We start from the raw sequence: 18,241 nt of genomic DNA, 5'->3' as shown, positions 1-18,241 counted from the left end.
CATCTCTACTACCTTTACCTACACTCCTAATCATCCTTTTACTAATCTCAGAAAGGAAGCTTCTGTAGGAGAAAAAAAACCTCTCTTTTATCTCCAGCGACATTTCCGTTAGTTTCTATATTGCAAAAAAGCCCTCAAGAACATAGAAAAGCAGTATCAACATGTGTAAGCAGTCAACAAGTGTAGAGAGTTTGGTGCATTTCAACATGTGGATTATATTTGACACAAATTAACAACAAAACAGTAACCATAAGACAAATAGTAACTTGTTTTAAACTTCAAAGGTTCTCAGTTGTCAGGTATCTGGCAAGGAACTGGAATTCATAACTAGGGAAGTGTAGCTGAGAAAATAAAGCAGTAAATGAAAAGCAGGACAGAAATTTGTTTTGACACTACCTACCAACTTACAATTTTCTTATTACAGAAATAGACTTAGTATACAATTTGGTAGTATTATAGAAAATGCCAGCTGAAACAAAACTGAACTCGGATACTTGGAGGCTTATGTTTTTCATTTTACAAAAATGCATTTTAGTCAACACTTTGGAACTTTAACAGAGGCTACATGCAAAACATTAACTTTGCATTAATCATTTGTTACGGAGAAGTCGGGAGGGTTTAAAGTTTTTTTTAAAAAATTGCATATTTCAGGAATTACTCAACCCTCACACAAGGGATTGTACAAAAAGGATGCCCATCTCAACTCAGGAAAGCTGAAGTGGTTGTAAAAGTTAGCAGCCTTACATACTCATTTTTCTAAAGGCTTTAGGATTACAACTGAGCATTCAAATAAATGCACAGCATATCTACTACTCAAAGACAAGCTACATCCCCCAAATTGTAACAATTTGGTGATTTTTGATGATTTCAGGAGTTGAGAGTGGGACAGGGGAAGACTGCTGATTTTCCTTTGCCACAGCTCAAAACATATAAAGCTTCTACCACCAGAAGCTTTATACCATGATGATAAAATAAAGCCCTCCTATGTCCTACAACATTTGGTGAATGAAATGCAAAAATTCCTAGGACAAGAGGAACCCCCAGTGTGCAAGCACACTGCAGCACTGAAGCTTGCTGCCAGTGATTTTCACAGCTAATCCTCCTGCTTCTGTCTATCACCTACTGCCATTTTCTCTCCACATTCCACCTCTTTATCCACTCTCCACCACCACTGTGAGGCCTGAGACTTTGACCCCTGTCACCACAATATATATCCTCTTCATTCCCTTTCACACACTTGTTCTCCTCATCCTTCCTTCATCCCTTAATTCCCATCTCAGTAATCTTTCCTAATTCAGTTTGAGAAACAAATTTCCTGTATTATTTACCACAGTTTGTCCAAATAAAAGTCTCTCTACTAGAGTCCAATTAAAACAATAGCTTTTTTCTATTATAGCAAGAAATTCAAACAGACTTTGGCTGAGTATAAGTGAGCTTTCATAGCTTTAGCTGTCCAGGCCATGGACTAGAAAGCTTTTTGGATACTCAGGTCACACCTGCTGTTTTATTTCTGAATACTAGGTTTGGGTGGTTGTTTTCTGGGCGTGGGTTTTTGTTCAACCCAAGTTCCCCCCCATTAAGCCTAAGATTTTCATGAACACAAACATTAATATTGTTTCTCCAAACCAGACAGCTTAGGACAAAAAACTGCTGTTACACTGACACAAATAAGGTAGGAAAACCACAAGGCTGTATTTCGAAATGTTCCTTCTCCTAGAAGAAAATAAGGAAAAATGCAGACAATAATGATACGTAGTTTTCAAGGAAACAGTCTGAAAACAGACTTCAGCTGACAAAAAAAATCCAGAACAGGAAAGTGGAAAAAAAGTTCCCAAAGTGATACCTTTAGTTTATTACAGGAAGCTTTCTCAGCATTCCCATTTCCTCAGAGGCTATTTAGTAAAAACATCATACAACTTTATTTCAACAAACACAACAGGGAGAATCTGCTCAACTTGAATGCTCTAACTCATACCAAGCTTACAAAGAAATAAAACAAACTAACTTTCAATTTAACCTCTCACAATTTCCCTTGCAAGGAGATATGAGAGATACTTGGTCATGGCACAGGCAGTACAGAAAGGAACTCTTATCAGAGCAGTATCTGAGCAATAACAGGGGCTTTTTGAATATGTTCTGTTACAATAATGTAACACGTAATGATAATTATAAATATTAGTAAGCATGAAGAGTTTCATATTTCACTTCTGTTGCTTGTATTAAAAAAAAAAAAAAGGAAAAAAAGCAGCAGCCACACCAGGAGCACTGGCACCTTCTGTAGTTATAAATGCCACCTGCACAACAGAAAAAAATGACCAACTTAGACAGAACACGAGGCTCTTCCTAATTCTGGAATTCTCTTGCTCCTCTTTCCTGTCCCACATCGGCAGTAGAATCTCTGTACAAGCCCACCTCTGCAATGAATCATCAGCAATGTGCAACTGGTCCCAAAGCAACCTTCCAAGACTTTCCTTGTCTCCTAAGGGCTGAGGACAACAGAGCTGCAGAAAGAAACTAGAAAAACAACAGCCTTCTGACATACCAAAACCTCCATCACTATTTATTATGAAGGCTTAAATTTTTCAAATAGTCTTATTTTTCTCCACAGCTGCCACAATGCAACTGCATCCTATTTCAGTTCTCACTCTTTCCCCATCCAAGTCTGCCTATTTACGTGCCCATAACCTAAACGGGTGCAGGCCTAGTGTGGAAGAAATTAAAACATCTTCTTTGATTAGGTGAAACAGCCATTTAGCCTACTTCACAGAATCTGCACACTTAACAGTCCTCTTACCCATAGATTTGCTATTTACTATTACACTTGCAAGCCATTTACATGCCACCTCCATCATCCACGTGCACTGATCATGAAATGAGACTATATAACTCACAAGTAAAAACCTTGTGTTTTATAGATGATGGGTTAAAGCACTGGTTTGGCAAAACAGGGGTTGCGAGTTACTCTTTGTGCTGGATAAGATGATCTTCAAAAGACCCTTCCAACACAAGCCATTCTGGTTTTATGTTTCACACTTCTGAAACATACACAGACTTGCTGAAGACTGCTAAGGTAGAAGGAGAAAAATGCCACCCCTTCTCATGCAAGCCATGGGTCTAACAAGACATATGACATGACACTCATGTATTTCACCTGTATGTTTACCCTACACCCTGGAGCTGGCAGCAGACATACTGAATTTTTCTTTCAGAAGTTTGTTTTTCCAAACTACAGTTTCTAGAAATGCTGAAGCTATGGGCTACTGTGTTAAAGTTCGTCAAAATGAACAGGCAAAAAAATCAGCCCATTATATCCTTCAATAAAATCTTAATTACTTCAAATGACAAGCCCATCAAAATGGGTCACTCAGTATAATTACACAGCTTCCTACAGATAATTTTGTACAAAATAAAAGGGCCAAAAGCTTGGAACTTAATGAAGTCTACAAACAACATGCAATTACTAAGTGGTGTTTTTTGCACAAGTTTCTTAAAAATATGAATATATAATTCAATAATTTACAGTTATGTCAGAGAGATACTCATTTTTCTTTGCCTTAAAATCTATGAACCATAAACACTTTCACATTAAGCTAGATATGTTAGTCACATCCAAAAGGTTTTAAAGATGATCAAAAAAAGTATCAAGGCTTATGGGTTAATTTAAAAAAAAAACCCAAACAACAAACAACCATGAGTAGTTAATGTGGAGAATCTCAGTATGCCATAGGATATCTTAGGAGCCCAATCAATCCAAATGATCCAAGAAACAAATAGTTCCCAATCCAACAAACTTTCATATTAACTGTTACACATGAACAAAGGTGGCAAACAACAAGAAAGAGGAAGAACAGTAACAAAACAGGATTACAGCAATACAGCGAGGTCCAAATGCATGCAAGCCTTGAACTAGAAACTCTGCATGCACAAATCAAAAGTTTATTATAAAATAATTTATAAACTGAAGAATATCCTATCCATGTACCCTCCTTCTATTTTACAATCTTTGTATTAACTATGCTTGTGACATCATATTGACCACCTAGGAAGCAGAGAAATGAACCCATCCCAATCTCCAGCCAAAGATCAGGCTAGTCTACTTCCATATTTGTGTTTTTGAAAATATTTATGTTACTGTTACCTTCTACAGAAAAGAGAAGTTTTGAAAACTATCTTCTCTTGGGAAATACAGCCTTTCACGGGTCAGTGCTTATGAACCTTTAGTGTAGCATCAAGAAAAGTGCACCCTAGCACATGACAAAAGAAAATGCGTGTGTAGGGAGGAAAAGAATAGAGAGTAGTTAGCTCTTTAAAAACTCAGAAAGAAAGCATCCAGGTTAAAAAGGAGCAATCACTTTTTAAAATAGCTATATTAATTCATAACTGGAGAACTGCAGAAAACGAATGTTTAAAACATAAAAAATTTAGCTTTGAAGTGTGCATTTGAAAATGGAGTCATTTGCCTACATGACTAAACATTTTTAGAGAATGGTGCTATTATTCAGAAGAAAAATCAGTTCCTTTGTACTCCTGCCAAGATGCAAGTTGAACCTTCTACTCTCTTTCCTTCCTCTACAAACAGTAACTAACCTTGTAGTTCAGGTGCCAAAGAAGTCACAAGATGTTATAGAACTTAAAGAATATATGGTCTAGGAATATTTTATGAATGCTCCATATGCAAAAAGTTATGCCAGCAAAGAAGCCTTTTCAACAGGGTGACAGCAACAGCCTTAACAAGAAAACCAAGCTAAACTAAAAGAGGAGTTGCTGCTATTACTGCACTATTATTCTCTGCACTATTATTGCGTGTCTGCTGAAGCACAGATTCTAATTATGTACATGTGTTTATGCAACCACATCCTGTGGTGAATTGTATCTGAAAGTGCTTTAAACATGACACAGTTTTAGGTCAGATCCAACTTCATTCTGGATGACTGACATATACATCAGTCCTGCCTCTGCCTTATCATTCTCTCCCCAGCACCGGTGACTCTTTCCCAGCTCCCACACGCAGACCCAGCTTCCAGACTGGACATCCACATTATAGTCCAAATAAAGAAGGATAAGAGAAACTAAGGAAACTGTAACTGCATGAGTGTTGAGTGTGAGGGAAACAATGAAACAAGACATGCTGAGTAGAGAGGGCTGAAGGAATCTCTGCTAGATACCTGACATATGCTACCACCGTGTGCAGCCTGGTAGAAAAGGAAAAACAAAAAACAAACCACACTGTGCAATTGGAAAGCCAAGAAGAAAACATTATCAGCTGAGGGTGCTCAGCCTGGGGAGTGGCCAGTGTGTGACAGGAGGATAAGGAGACCTTTGCTACAGGCTGAATGTGGAGGAAGTACTCTATTACATAGTGAAGAAAAAGGTTCACTTATTACCAATTTCAAGGCTCCTCTGACAAGTGTTAACTTGTTAAAACCACAGCAATTCAAACACGTTTTCTCATATGTCCATAATCTGCAACTACATTACAAGCTGTGCTGGCAGCAGCTGTATCAGGCAAGGATTAAACTTCTGCAGGAACACTTCTGTTGACACGGACAGTGAATAAACTTTCTAGTGCAAATAGTAACACATGTATAAAGTGCATTTCAATTAGAACTTCATGTCCTCTTTTTCTTGAGACATGTATAGTGCAGATACTCATGAGTGAGTTAGTTCCTTTTTTTTAAATACATGTCTGCACCACGGAGAACTGAGCTCAGCAGTTGTAAAGAACTGACACGAATAAATTTAATGAGGAAAACATGTACACAAGAACCGCTTTACCTGTTCAACAGGCAGTAAGTTGGCAATACTAAATATTGAGCTAGCCTGCCACCAATCCAAATGACCTCATTTATTTCTACTACTATCGGTTAGAATGTAATTAAGAATCTTCTGGGAACTATATACAGTCATTCATCATAAGCTGCCTAACTTATTTAGAGGAATCTAACACAACAGGCGATGTAATACGGGATATTTACTGTATTTTGACTGAAATACAAGTGGAGCAATTATTTGCATTATCTGTCAAGATCATTTGAATTGAAACTGACACAAGCCAGGTGGTAGTGTTGCAGATGGATAGTTCAAAGGTAACTAACAACTGTTTTTCAAATTCAAATTTTGCTGTGGTTTCACCTTAACAGTCAGATTTCCAAACACTCAAATTTAACAATGAAGCTGAAAACATGCCATATGCTGTAATGCTGGCAACAAAAGAATGGGACTGAGGCAGTCAGAAAAGGTACAGAATAACACTTCTTTTATGGCTCACGTAAGATTACGAAAGCACCAGATTATCCGTTATTTAAACAATTCACAGCCTGCAATAATATGCGTAAGAACTGCAATTCAAACAAGAACGTGTAAATTAAAATGCAAGTCTGGATCTACCATGCTGAGTGAAGAAGAAATCACTTCATACATACTAAGAAAAAAATAACAAAAGGAATTCTGAAAAAATAGGAGCAGTAAAACATACTTACTTGGTGTGAAAGCAAATCTGTGCTTACATAGTTCACAGTATTCTTTTCTGCTGTGTTTAAGCCATTGAACTAAGCTGCAATAAAAAGTGATCATATTAACACATGCTATTACATCTCTCACTTTACCCCTCCATTAAAGGAAAACATGCTAATTCTCTGTTTTCAAACATAAATCAGGCTATTTGTACTATCAAGCAGGACTTCAATCAGCATGCTTATTAAGTCCATTTAGGCCATCGAGTAAGTTTCACAAAGTTATAAAGACAAGCTGACTATGAAAAATAGCAATTCCTCAATTCCATCACTTACATTATTGATAAAGTACATTCTTAGAGTACGTTATCGAAAAGGTTAATAAACTGAAGCATACATCCCAGCACGGACACCCACAAGTGACACTATTCCTTATAAATACTTTGACATGACACATATATGCACACAGCTAAGATTTAGAACTCTTGTATATGCAAAAAAATGGCTATTAAAATACCATCAAAAGGAATGTGTGCTTTAGGCCAGAATTACTGTTTTCACTTTAGCATTTCCTTGATCAAACACACACCTCAAAATGACCCAAAAGTACTAGGGTATTTTTATTTCTTGCTGTGAGGTTAGTTTTCTTTTTATTCACAACTAGAAGTGGGCAGAAAAAGCCCACTGACTGCATACTGACTTTTCTGCTTAGCTTTCATAAAGCTGACATATGAGCAGAACTGTAGTCCTAAACACAAACAATTGCCAGTACTTCCTTGTCATATATAATTACTAAATCTGAACTGTAATGAACCACCATGTAAAAAATATCAAACCCCTAACACATTCCTGGCGAAAACTGGATTTTCTTACTAGTTAATCTGAAGAGTTGGGAAGTATTGGTTTTAGAAACATATGATGTGTTTTATTAAAAAAAAAAAAATATAAAAATTAAAAGCCCCACGAAGACAGAACTCACCATTCCTGATGAATAAATTTAATACTGCCAGTACACACACATGGATGATAGAGGGGTTTCTCAGGAGTTCCTTCAGACCGGCAGACTCTGCATATATCTGCTGACAAGGACATAAAGCTTATTACACTACTGCTTAAAGAACTCAATTTTACAAGACAAATTATACAGATCAATTCTAGAAGCTTCACCATGTAGCAAAATCAAACTAGAATACATTGAAAGAGGACAAAAGACAGATTTCATCTGAGGCAAGACATGAAGACTAAGAGATCACCAAAAAAAGCAAGCAGAATGTTATCTGCCTGGTTGTGTTATTAAAAAAAAAAACCCCAAACCAAACAAACAAACCCCGAAACATTATATTTTGAAGATTTCTAGGAAATAGATACAGTAAAACTACACACAGAGGTGCTCTGTGCCTAAAAAAGTTATCACTAAAACAACATATAAACCGTTCAGGATAATCTTCCTGCAAGTGGAGATTTGAAAATGGAAAAAAATTCAGTTGCGTTTTGGACAACTTAAATGGAGACTGAGAAGAAGAGATTTACCAAGATCTAACAATGACTTAGACATGCCACCTGCTGCTCTTGAACCTAACATGGATGGTCCTTGGTGCTCCTGATTAAAGGAAAAAAATAATCCATAAAAATAAACAGAAATAGGTATTCTGTGAGTATTAGGTGAGTTTTGTGGGTTACCCAGGTTGAACAAGTCCATCCATTTAGGAGTCTACAGTCTAGTTACAAAAGGAAAGACATTTTCCATTTCTTATTTCGTGATTTCAATTTCAATAATATTTCAGTAGGTTCCGCACCTTTTTTATTCTTTTTTTGACATTTTCTTACAACTAAAGACTGCAAGATGTTTTACAGATGAAAAAGTGAGTGTAAACCTCTCCCTCTAAAGAGCAGATGGTATTTTAATACCATTCAGTTATCCAGAGCATTTTAACACACAACTAAATATAAATAAAAACCAAGTATTTGATTTCATAGAATCATAAGACAAGTTTGGGTTGGAAGCAACATTAAAGATCATCTAGTTCCAACCCCCCTGCCACAGGCAGGGACACCTTCCACCAGACTAGGCTGCTCAAAGCCTCATCCAACCTGGCCTTGAATGCTTCCAGGGATGGGCATCCACAACTTGTCTGAGTAAATTTACTCATGGAGAGATGGTATCTTCCCTTTTTCTTTTACTTTTATTAAGGAAACAAACATAAACCATCCTTTTTTTTTTTTTTTTCCTGAAGATTTAAGTTCAGGGTTTTCTCTTTTGTAAATTACTCCTCTATCAACCACCATTCAGCAAACCCGCATGACTGTAACATGCAGAAACTGTAACACATCAGAGATCCTTGCTAGAAAATTACCAGCTTAAAGTACTGATGTACGAATACTGAAAATATGCAGTTTCAAGTCTGAACCACTTATCTTTGTTCTTGGCTGAAACCTCCAAAAGTTAATGTTTTTTTACAAAAAGTTCCAAAACGTACCAAACATTCAAATGTGAATGTTCTATATCCATAGTTTGCACAGTATTAGAATAGTTTCTACACATAAAGTGCAAGAATCCAAATGATTCTAAAGTAAAAAAATTAATTTTCTACCCGTAAAAGAGAGATTTGAATTTATTTGCATAGGCCAGAACCCCAGAATTAACAAAACCATGTATTCAATACCACATTAAAGATGCTACGAAGAGACATAAAGAGCACTTCTGTCACAGCCGTATTGAGCAATGACATATCGCTGCAAACATCAAGAGTCCCTGGTTTCTCTGATGACAAGGCCAACCAGACCCACTACTTCACCTAACAAATGATTCTTTTATCATAGAGAGTATTTCCAAATGACGGCACAGGACAGGTCTCTTCATCTGAGAGGCAGGACCGACGCACCAACTGCGGCATGCCCACCTTCCTCCAGCATTGCTTCCAACAGAGCTATTTCAACTATAGCAAGTTGACAACTTTGTACACTGGATGAGCCTCATAAAGGGTCAGACAAGCACAAGAGACAGGATGTGAAACCACTGCTCTAAGAACGCTCTCTGGCACCAAAGACAGCAAGTTAAGAGCACGCTACTCTCTGGAAGAGCCCCAGAGCTCTGTGAACCCACTCATTAATGGTCTGTTGGCTTCCACAGCAGTTCACTTATCCTCAAGACTGTTGAGAAAAAAACCCATACTTTGCTTTACCGAAAGCAAATACACTCTTTCTTTGAAAAAGGTTTTCATTTGCTAGCTTACTAAAATAAGTTAAACCTAAATTTTATTTTTTTAAAGGATGTGAGATTTTCTAAATATTCCCACTTGTTTTATAAATCCAAATAAACATATTATGAGTTTAACAACCTGGACTGTTAAGCAGTCGATAGCTTCAAATCAATAAACCCTGCTGAGACTCAACACGTAAAGCTACTTATGACCTACTGTCACATTCAGAGGGAATTCCACTGCGTCATACACGCTGTTTTTCCACTTGCACGCACACTTTGTGCCCCGTCCTTCATGCATTTGTTTTGGAAAGAATGACCTTGAGTAATACAGTTCTTTTTTGTTCCCCCAGGGAGCGATTCCCTGCCTATCACCTCTCTAACTGGATGTTCACTGCTGTAGTGTTCAAAAGCGAAGGTTATGCTATTTAGCAACAAACTGATTTAACTAGAAAGAAACAGAAGCACGTCTCAGCAAAACCTGGTATCTGGTGCTTTCAGGTGTTACAGAGAAGAAACTTTCATTCTGAGGCGAAGCTGACGCTTTGGTCTAACCTTTATTACCCTAGATGGCCTCTCCTGTCTGAGCTCTCACCATCCAGTCACATTTCCTAGCTCCACAATGCAATTCAGTCAAGCACAAAACCCACCAGAAACACAATGATCGTAATGTTGTTAGTGGCCTATCAATAGCTAGGGAAGTGCATATGACACTTTATGGCAGAAGTTCAGGCACACACTAACACCAGAGCACAGATTTCCTCTTCCTTACGGCACAAACACAGTCTTTTCTGCTACTCTTGTTTAAAGCTTTATAACCTTGGGAAGCCTCTTCAGCATCCTGGCAAGTGTTGTGAAATTCTAATAGTGGGAACTGAAGTTTGAAACTGTAGAAGTTGTAACATTCTTGTGGTATTTATGGAAAGTGAGTGTATATATAGACTAGTTACTTTCATCCTACTATTCAGAGCTTTCAAGGGTAACATTGATAAGGCTACGCTACAATATCTGAGACTACATGTACATATTATACATGTAGTCTGTGAAAGCAGGTACGATCAAAGACTACCACTGTTAACAACAGCCTGTAACAAGGTCCACCAATGCTGTCCGAATTAAATCCACCAAGATGGATTTACCAACTACTGGAGTGGTGGGAATGCAGTTGGACATTTCCAAGAATCCACTGTTTGCAACAGTCCAGGTTTTCCGGGCAACTGAAGGCCAAGCAATCAAAGCTTCACTTTGTTAATTTCACCAGTGTAAGCAACTGCTGGTCTACAGAGGCAGGCCAGAGTTGCAGCAAGCAGTTTGAAAAGTTGTGAGATATTAAACACACTAATATTTTGATAAACTATCTGTTTCGACAAGCGCTAAAGATGTCCACAGCACAACCCAGGTGCTGTCTTTCTTCATCCAGTGTTTCATGGTTTTGCAGCTTTTTTCTTTTTAATTCTCTCAAGCTGGACAATCCAGCGCCACCAGATAAAAAGCCACATTCAAAATGATGCCAAAGAAATGAAAGCCAAGACACAAAGCACTTCCCTTGGAACTGCTTCCCTGCTGCAATAACTGTTTGTAGTTATCGCTAAGGATGACAAACAAAGCTCAAATACTACAAGAAACACGGCACAACAGGTATCCTTTATTTATTTTGGTTTACACCACAGTATGAACTCCTGGCTTATCAAAGTTCTGCATCAACAGCTTCAACTACGCAGTTCCTCAACATTCTCTGAGCAGAGCAAAAGTGCTGCTGAAACATACCCGCATTTGATCCCACGTAAAGCAATACCCTTAAAAATGCGAACTACCCACTTAAAGAACATGACTATGACCTCTTTGACAACTTATTTTTTAAAACGAGGTAAGTTGCTATGTGTTAGCTCCTTGTGGAAGACACAGAGAGACATGTCATCATTTCACTACTGCATTTTCTCAAGCACATTTTTCCAGCATACACAACAAAGTTAACGTTGCAAGAGAAGCAGCAGCTAAAGCTGCTCGTACTGCTCAGCTAAAAGCGGGTATTTTGCGCTCGCTAAACTCCAGGACCGGGCACAACAGCGTCTGCCCGCTAGGAAGCCGGGACCCGGCGAGGGTTTCACACAGGTCCCTCCCTCACGGCCCTTCACGCCGCCGCGGTGCAGGCGGCGGGCGGCAGCCGCACGGTGCCCGCACCGGGTAAGGACCGGCCCGCCCCACGCCGCGAGCGGGGTTACCACAGCACCGCCCGCCCCTCCCCCACCGCCCGGCTCCCAACGGCCGCGCTTATGTAAGGGGCACCCGCGCGCGCCAGCCCCCGCGCGCGCCGCCCGCCTTCACTCCCCACCCCACCCGCCGCGGCCCCACCGCCGGGCCCGGCAGAGGAACGGCGCTGGGTGGGGGGGGGGCGCCCCGGGCACCTGCAGCCACGGTACGCTGAGCACCCCCACCCGTGCGTAAACAGCCACTGGCCCGCCCGGCGGCTACCGGGCCCCGTGGTGCACCCCCCGGCCCCGCGCCCACCCTCCGCCCGTTCAGAGCCCTTCCTCGGCCGGGCCCCGGAGGGTTGACGGCGGTGGCGGAGGTGCGAGCGCGCTACCTTCCTCGGCGGTCTCCATCTTGCCGGGCTGACGCAGCGCCGGCCGAGCGGGTGGTGTGACCGCGCGGGGCGGGGCCGCGCCGGTACGCGGTGCGGGCGCCGTAGAGACCGCACCACCGAGCCGCCGGGGATAGAGCGCCAAGCTCGCTGCGGGCGCCGCCTGGCGGAGATGGTGGCGCCGGGAGGCCCGGGAGAAGGGGCCCGGTGCGGCGGGCCGGGCCCGGCGTTGGGGCAGCCCGATGGTCGCTGTCTGCGTGGCTGCCCCCCTCCGGCAGCACCCGGCCAAGGCGAGCGGGACGGGGCGGTTGGTATCCGTGGAGGCGCACGCCACGGCAGAGGGACGCGTCCGTGCTTGGGCAGCGGTTGCACCGGGCGGAGCACGGGCGTCAGGCACACTGCTGCTAAAACAGGTTCTAAATTGCACCTCAAACCAAGGGGAAACACTGCGTGCAGCTTGGAGTGCCAAGCTTTTGGGATGGTGCGTGCTTCAGGGCGCAGGAGCTTGACCTCTGCTGGCCCTGCGAACCGCCCTCCTCCTCCTACTCCCTTCGGGCGGAAGGTGTTACCTGTGAGTGCCCTTCTTCAACCCCCGCCTCTCCTTGCTCTGCCTGAGATTTCCAACAGGAAAATAGGGCTCTTGAGTAAAACACAAAACCTCCGTTAGCTTAATAATTTATGTTTTCAGGTCTTGCCTGCCTAAGTAGCTGAGACAGCATACATTAAAACTTTGTAGTCTGCCGGGGGCACAGAAGGTTGTCAGATGGCCTCTGGTGAGTTGGCAAGAAGCTTATTAAGGAAGAAAGCAGAAGTTCGTTTCATTAAGGATAAAGCGAAATTCCATACTGATGAAGTGCACATACGTATTATTTTGTATTCCATTGTGGCAGCTATTTTTACCCCTCTGGTTGATCGACGAGTTGTGGCAACTTTCATGTCTCAATGTCCAAGCAGTTATTAAATCCTTTGCATTAAGCCTTTGGCCATCGTGTCAGCAGCAGAGTGGATGGCCGGTCAAGTCTGGACTCGGAGTGCAGAGGTGGCACGTGCCCAAGTTACAATTTTATGACTCTTTTTCCCTCAACTTTAACCACACCAGTGCCTTCAATAGTATCTTTCTCAAGCTGGTGGGATATATGATACTGGTCTGTGTAAGCAAAAAAAGATCAGGAAATTGTGAAGGCTTGGAGTGGCTCTCCAGTAGCTGTATAATTACAGCAAAGCGCTGCAATAAAACACGTGGGCTACGCTATTACATTCAGCTCTTCCGTGTTCTCAGTCTCAGAAAGGCAAGGCGAGAAAACTCCTACTTAAAACTTTAAAAATCAATTTTATTTTAAAAGTAAGCTTATTTTCATCTTGACAAATTATCTTGGCATGTTAAGAAGTGCAAGCGCAGTGCTGAGGAGATGAGAAATGCCAATGTATTTAATTTGTCTGAATAAGGAAAAATTGATTAAAAAACCAAGAAACGGGGCACTTCAATTTCCAGGTACATTCATAATTCCTACCCTTTATTTCCCAAACATGTAACCATTGTCATTACTCTGCTGCGATAAAGATGAATTAAATATCATATAATTCACTTTTAAGAAGCCATGGCAGGATTAATGCGTATAATTCTCTAATTTCAGTCTTTCATGGTAGGCTTTTTTAAATGAGATGAAACCCTTTGAAATGAGTCGCTGTAAGTTGCCAGTGAATAATTTCATTCCTGCCTGTATCTATCTATTCAGTCATTTAAATTACATAACAGATACTAGATGTATGCCGTCTTCTCAGCATTTAGAGAGAATTAATCCCAAAATTTTGTTCTTAGTGCTTCAGTATGGGCTACACTACAGCTCACCAGTAACCACGAGCTGAAGGCAGGCCATTATAATTTAAACAGAAAAGGAAAAAGTAAAATACTTTATTGTAAGTTAAATTAAATTAAACCTTTCTCAGCCTTCTTGGTGTTTTTGGTGAATGTATCATCGATCCTTGTGTATTTGGTAGTATGTTAGGTGTTCTTCGCCTGAGAAATACCCACGGCTTAAGTAGTTCGTAATTTTTGGTACAGAGGAGAATGTTATGAGATTGTTATTAGCTTCTGACTGTCATCAAGGCCAAGTGCCAACAGCCACTGAGCAAATGTACTGGAACAAAAATGTCTGCTCCAAACAAGTTATCTGGATAACAGAGGAAATACGGAAATTCTACAGGTGGAAACTGAAGACAGTAATAGATGTAACCGCAAATCAGAGAAGGTTATGGCAAAAAGAAGGGCATATTTAGAGTAGGTGGGAGGAGTGGAAAAAAGACAAGATTATTTTAAACATGGGTTTATTTTGGTAAAACATTTTGGGTTTGTAATATTTAAATGCTTAGAAATCTTTTTTTTTTTTTCCAAAAACTCTATTAAAAGAATACAAAATAAAAATTGCAAAATTAAAACTATCCAGCATTTGCACTGTGACATTTCCATCTTTTGTCCCATTTGACTTCATAAAAATGCTTCCCCTACATTTTTAGAGTTATTTTGAATGTTCAGAGCATTGAAAAAGCAAATGCTAATACATTTATTTTCTTTCCCACTTGTTTGGCTTTTTCCAGTGCCGTCCTAGTTCTTTTCCTCAGCTGGTTGCCTGACTTACCACAAAAATGGTTCAGCTGGTTACAAACAGCAAGTAACAGAAATGTGGAAACCAATAGATTATCTTAAGGAAACCCAAATGGATGTCAGTTTATAAGAAAAAAAAAGTCAGTATTTGGGCTGAACATGTATCTGCTTCCTGAATAACTGATTCACCACTGCTAGGGAGGTCTAGCACTTCCATGGCAAAGGAAAAACTGCTAGAGCAGGCACTCTGATGTACAGCACAAAGTACGGCCTCCAGAAAATTAGCCTGGCACAATCAGAAAGCACAAAGGTTTGTAGACTACAGAAACACACGGTGAAAGCCACTGGCGCCCCGGTTCTTCCCCATGCACTGCAGGGCCTTTGGAGGATATGCTTCCTGGTGACTGGCCATTTTGCCACTACATCTCATAAAGCTGCCCCAACCAGCAGGTAGCTGCTGTGCTGGTAGATTCCCAGCACGGAGACAGGGAGATGTAGTCTCAGGTGTGCTGTGTACGCAATGATGTTTACTGCTGCATCAGGAGCATGACACAGGCGGTTGCACTGGTGCTAAATGCTGACTCTGAAGCCTCAGTATTGACCAATGTGTTTCCTTCCTGCTGGTGTTTGCTTCATACTGAGCTAGGCTATGAACAGCAGCTACCTGAGGAATCAAGCTTCCTGAATAAAAGTGTGACTTGCGATTCCTCTTTTGCACACCTACTGTGTGCTGTAAAATATGTAGTAGTACTGCATCGAACATAAATTTAGGGACAGACAAAATGGCTCAGCACCATCAGACACAGCCATGATATAGCCTCCAGATCTGCTTATTTTGGAAGCTGTGCACTGGGGTTTGGTCTACGGATTATTGACGTTTCAACCAAGAAAAAAACTATGCCCACTAGCATTTTCAGTGAGAGATGAGGTTTTTCTAGAGTTTAAAAAAACTGTTCTAGAATGATATTACAGGAGAAATCACTGTTTAATGGTTTTGACTAATAAGGAAATCAAGTCAGTTTATATATGTCTAGATTTCAAGCTAGGTAACACTTGAGTGATTGATACACATCTGTTTCCACACAGTAAGAAAGTATTTTCAGAACTTCACTGATTCTTCTCAAGGTCTGCAGGTTTTGCACCACCAAATTATATTGTTTAAATGCAGCAGGTATTTTTTCACATGTGTTAATTACAGTGGATTTTCTGTTTAAAACATAGGCCCCATCAACTTGGTTGGGATTTGCTGAGAGTGCAGCTCACTGCTGTTGTTAATCTACTGGAGATTCAGAATGCTGTGGCTGCTGTGCCATAGTGCTGTGCGCACAGTGAAGAACTGAGTGTAAAACAATAAAAAAGAGCTGTATTTGTCTTGCAGATTATCCCATTCCTAATAACTGTAGTATCATTTGAGGCATACAGTTCTTTACCTGAAACGCTTCCATAAACTTCAAGTGAACCTTTCTGATAGTTAGATATTTGTGTCATTACATTTGAATGATTCTATATATAGAGGTGTATATATATATATTTCTTGTTCTTCTTGGTAATAGAGGGTGTGGTGTGAAACACCAACACAATGTTACTGTCATCAAAGGACTGCTTATAAGTCCTTCTGAGGACATGCTTTTTCTCATGTCTTTAGAAATCTGTGAAAATATCCTTACAGGTGACAGCAGTTAGGGATTACTCTCAGTATTATCAGGAGCAATCTTGTTTTGCCAGAAACCTTTTTGTTGACCTTCCACGTGTTATTGGAGGTTATGACTGCCAACCAAATTAAATTGAACTCCTTGGGGCAAGGTTCAGTTCTACTTAATTTAAAACCGTGAGCATTGCCAGAAAGAGAACGTGTCTTTTGTGGAGAACGATCCACGTAGTTGCTACAGATAGGTTTTGTAACACCACCTATGTTACTGCCTCTGCTTCTGCTGCACTGACAAGGAAAGAAATGCAGAAGGACTGTGATTTCTAATGGCTTATCATTACTTTTTGTCAAACATTTGCAGCAACAAGAAAAAACATAGCCAGAGAAAAGTGAGCTATGGTCTAAAGGTCAGAGTTACTACAGGTTAATTGGGGTCAATGACCTCTGTTGTCTGATTTCTGTAGTAACTTTCACTTCATTGTAGCTTGGACACTGAGAATTTGGGGAGAAACCCCAGCTTTTGCTTGTTTCCCTGTAGCAATAATGTATTTGCTGTGTGTACTGCCTTCAGTGCAGGGTCTGCAAATACAGTGAAGAAACCACTTAGTGCTTTTGATGTCTATAGAGAAAAGCAAAACGCTTGGCTCAGTGAAGTAGATTCTCACTTGGGTAACTGACATGAAAAACTGAACACATTTAGTACTAAAAATCTACATTTTCTTGACTCTTCTGTGTGGATCAATTAAACATTCTGTTACACTAATTTTTTTAATGCAGTTGTGATGGCACATGGGCCTCTGCCAGGGCCTCAGCCTGGTTAAAAGTGGTAAAGAAAAAGACATCTCACAAAGATAATGATACACACAGAAATGGAAGTACATGGTAATTCCTTCTCATGGCCTTGTCCTCAGAAGGTCTGAAGAACATCTGAGCAGCTCAGTGACCCTGTTCAGCTCCTGAGAACAAGCCTGTTTGGAATCTGTCATTTTCAAAGGAGAATATCTGGTAAAGTCCCTACTTCCGAAGTGTCTATTTTATCCTTGCTTTACAAGGAAGACTCTTCTGAGAGCTTGTATTTTCTGACTCATTATCAGCTGAGCCCTGAGAACACAAATTGCTGTCAGAGACCTGCACGTTTTTCCCTGGATCCTCAAGTTTGTTTCCCTTCCTCCTTTCTCCTCTTACTGATCTTCCACCAGGAAGGAAAGCAGGGGTCTTCAAATTATCTATCGCTTCTTGAGGGGAGCCAGTTCCTGATCCTGCTTCTGTGGAAGGGCAGGGAGTTCTTCAGAGGCCTGAACTTCACAGTAGCTTCAAGGAAAGGAAAAGCTCATGGACAACTCTCTTTTCCTCCTTCAATCTCACTCCTGATGGGGGTAAGCTGAAGCTGGGCAAACAGTTTCTCCTCTGTACTGGGGTCTTACCATGCAGGAGTGCAGGAAGAACAACCAGGAGCTGTACAGATGCAAAGTGTGGTGGAAAGGATTATGGCGAACAGCATGTCCAAGATGAGTGTGGAGAGTCGGGAGGGATGTGTGTGTGGGTGACTGAGAGGAGAGGGGCTAGGAGAGAGGCTAGAAGTCAAAAACTGGTAATAGCGGGAGGTCCTCGAGAACGGGAAGAAGGCAAGTGCCACAGCCATCTTCAAGGCAAAGAAGGAGAACCCAGGGAACTACAGGTCAGCCAGCCTAATTTCACTACATAGGAGGAGTATGGAAGTTGCAGTGAAAGTGCTTCCAGGCAACAGAGACCTGGAGAG

At 40.9% G+C, this 18,241-nt stretch overlaps 1 protein-coding gene across 16 annotated transcripts in view; it reads right to left on the bottom strand.

Annotated features, from left to right (window-relative positions):
- Window positions 1-18,241, bottom strand: part of MARCHF6 (membrane associated ring-CH-type finger 6) — a 59,001-nt gene that overhangs the window by 35,406 nt on the left and 5,354 nt on the right. For 4 of the 16 annotated variants that reach the window (XM_030484980.1, XM_030485059.1, XM_030485006.1 and 1 more), the window contains exons 1-3: window positions 12,236-12,438; window positions 7,432-7,528; window positions 6,480-6,553 (exon numbers count right to left, since the gene is read on the bottom strand). In XM_030484980.1, the coding sequence (XP_030340840.1) occupies window positions 6,480-6,553; window positions 7,432-7,528; window positions 12,236-12,254 (190 nt within the window). In that variant the 5' untranslated portion in view covers window positions 12,255-12,438. Of the gene's footprint in view, window positions 1-6,479; window positions 6,554-7,431; window positions 7,532-8,043; window positions 8,050-9,267; window positions 10,674-10,790; window positions 11,703-12,235; window positions 12,439-17,085; window positions 17,092-17,196; window positions 17,202-18,241 lie in introns of those variants that run through there. The other 12 variants (XM_030484936.1, XM_030485014.1, XM_030485043.1 and 9 more) reach the window with 8 other exon arrangements.

This window comes from Strigops habroptila, chromosome 1, assembly GCF_004027225.2.
Source record: "Strigops habroptila isolate Jane chromosome 1, bStrHab1.2.pri, whole genome shotgun sequence".
Lineage (NCBI taxonomy): Eukaryota > Metazoa > Chordata > Aves > Psittaciformes > Psittacidae > Strigops > Strigops habroptila.
The sequence above is the reverse complement of the archived record's forward strand: the minus strand, read 5'-3'. Positions and strand labels throughout refer to the sequence as shown.